The 2,544-nt window shown below is 57.9% G+C and overlaps 1 protein-coding gene and 1 pseudogene across 1 annotated transcript in view; both read right to left on the bottom strand.

Annotated features, from left to right (window-relative positions):
- Positions 1-1,258, bottom strand: part of EVL (Enah/Vasp-like) — a 52,160-nt gene extending 50,902 nt beyond the window's left edge. The window contains exon 1 of the mRNA XM_027776373.1: positions 1,090-1,258. Within this exon, the coding sequence (XP_027632174.1) occupies positions 1,090-1,224 (135 nt within the window). The 5' untranslated portion in view covers positions 1,225-1,258. The remainder of the gene's footprint in view (positions 1-1,089) is intronic.
- A 334-nt stretch (positions 1,259-1,592) lies between these two features.
- LOC106736151 (putative elongation factor 1-alpha-like 3) overlaps positions 1,593-2,544 on the bottom strand; it is a 12,552-nt pseudogene continuing 11,600 nt past the window's right edge.

Here is a 2,544-nt window from a genome sequence, read left to right as displayed (position 1 = left end):
GGGGCACAGTGTGGGGCAGTGGGGCACAGTATGGGGTACAGCGTGGGGCAGTGTGGGGCAGTGTGGGTACAGTGTGGGGCAGTGTCGGCCACAGTGTGGGGCAGTGTGGGGCACAGGGTCTGCAGGACAGATCTAGAGCCAGTGAGTAAGGGAAACCATGTCTAGAGAAACCTTTGTGCTCAGACTCGTCGAGCCAGGAAGCGGTGCCTCTGGAGGCCCCGAGGCTCAAGGTCAGACAGGCTATCTTGCGGCAGCGGCCCACAGGGGAGGGTGTCCCTTTAAGCCACAAGAATCTGAAACTTTTTTGGGTTATTTGGGCCAAAGCGGAAACCCATTCCCCAGGCACCACATTAAAAATAGAACCCAAAGTTTCTGTTCTCTCTTTTCTAATTGTTGACACGCCGATTGTCTCAGAGTGCCAGCCGGCCTGGAGCTCAGCTCAGCCAAAGCTTGGCCAACAAAGTGGCGGAGAGTGCTGTCTCAGCGGAGTCTCCCACGCCGAGACCACAGCTCTACTGACCTCACTGCTGAAGGTCTCCGCCAGCCTCGGAAAGTGGAGGGAGACGACCGAAGAACCTGCCGAGTCGCCGGTTAGCCGCCACACCGGCCCCGTCTGCGTTACGTGTGACTGTGCACGACACCGAGGACGTGGCGTGGCTCGTGTCTGCCCGCACGGGCATTTGGCGGGGACTCTCGCGGGCATCTTATCTGACTTCCCCAGGGTGCACAGTCCGGGAGAGAAAGGGGCCCAGTTCTCCCCATCGCCTTGGTGAATTTTCCAGAGTGAGACTGAGGGGATCGATGAGCCAACAACCGTAACAGCGACTTACACAGGGTACGCAGGTGCAGAGTAGGACGAACCCCTCTGTGCGGTGTGCTTCATGGTCTTTTCACGTGTGCTGTCTACCCCTACCCGAAGCAGTGAGGGAGGCAGGGAACGCATTACTGCCTCCGTGTGACGGACGTGAAAACTGAAGTTCAGAAAAGACCGTTTACCTGGGGTTTGGAGTACGAGAGTCTGCACTCGCCGTGGCTGTACTGCGTGGGTGGGTGGGGGGACAGGCTGCGGCGGACTCCACGCGCACTCACCTGCTGGTCCTGCAGCTTGACTCCGACGACCCTGAAGGTGTTGCTGGCAGTGTTGTGGTAGATGTTGACCCGGCTGAAGCCCTGCTGGCCAGGTTTGATGGGCACCCACTTCTTACTGGTGTCATCGTAGACCATCACGGACGCCCGGGCCTGGCAGATACTCTGTTCACTGCAGACAAACAGCAACAAACCGAGAAAGCAGGCTGAAGCACCTCAGCTGCAGGGGGCCGGGCCGGCTTCGCCCTTGCCCACACAGGCCGACTGCCACCTCACCCAGAAACGCTGCACCGGACGCCCCGTCTGGGGGGCTGCCCACGAGGGTCGCGTTTTCTTTCTCCACAGCCCATGGGGGTATGAAGGAGGTCCTGGGCCAAAACCTTCCCTAGCTTAGAAGAGGTTCACAGCTTTGCTTTCAGAGAAGGGGCTCGAGTGAGAAAGGCGCTCCGGCTGCAATTTGCCAGCTGTCTGCAACACTGCAGGCACACAGAAGCTAGCACCTGGCCTCACAGCTGGGGCGGCCACTCGTCGGCCCGCTGGACCAACGAGAAGAGCGGCTCTGAGGCCAGCAAAGACTCACGTCTCCTAGGTGTGCAGAGACGGGCCTCGAGCGTTCCCGGTTCTGACCCTAGAGCACACGGCACAGGTAACACTCTCTGCAGTGCCCAGCTGAAGTCTAGGGTAGTACCAGGCACGCGAGGTAGGCAAGGAGTGGGCAGGCGACCCACAGACCAGAGCAACCCGGTCCATCTCACTTGGCCGGAGACACCTACCGACTAGGGCAACCTCACCTGTTCCGTGACAGAAAGCCAGAGAAGCCCTCGGAGAGACGAAATGGTTGTCGCTAGAGTTAGCACCCTGGGACTCCCAGCACTGCCCTGAGAGGTCTCCAACCCCATCAGCTCTTCACTCACACGTCTGCATGCAGTCTACAGCACGTTCGAATCCCCAAACTAGGAAAGGTAAAGTGTGGTTGCTTAGGGGACTTGCCAACATGGGGCAGCAGTAACCAGAAAGGGGGCCCGTGAAGAAGAGCTGGAAACTGAAGCTTAAAGCCCAAAAGCGGAGTGCACGCAATAATGATCTTCACAGCAACAAGGCGGAGAGGCCGAGAAAAAGGCCCACCGCGTTCACTCTACTGAATGGATGAACGCGGGGAAATGAAACATATGACAAAGATCCTGGGACCGGGACCAGCAGGTGGTGCAATGATTACGTCACTGGACTCCTACGTAGTCGAATGTGGTTCAAATCCCTGGCTTAAAATTCAGCCACGGGAACGTGTGCGTGCATACCCAAGACCCCAAGAGGAGAATGGAGGAGAAGGGATTGTGGTGTGGCCATCCCTCTAGGGGGTGACTTCTCACTTTCTATCTCTGTCTCTCCAGCGAGCACACGTGTCCTATAGCAAAAAAAAAAAAAAAAATCCCTACAATGTGCCCTGGTTACTGGGGGGCC

The sequence above is a fragment of the Tupaia chinensis genome, unplaced genomic scaffold (genome assembly GCF_000334495.1).
Source record: "Tupaia chinensis unplaced genomic scaffold, TupChi_1.0 Scaffold000671_1, whole genome shotgun sequence".
Classification (NCBI taxonomy): Eukaryota; Metazoa; Chordata; class Mammalia; order Scandentia; family Tupaiidae; genus Tupaia; species Tupaia belangeri.
This window is presented reverse-complemented; position numbering and strand designations above follow the sequence as displayed.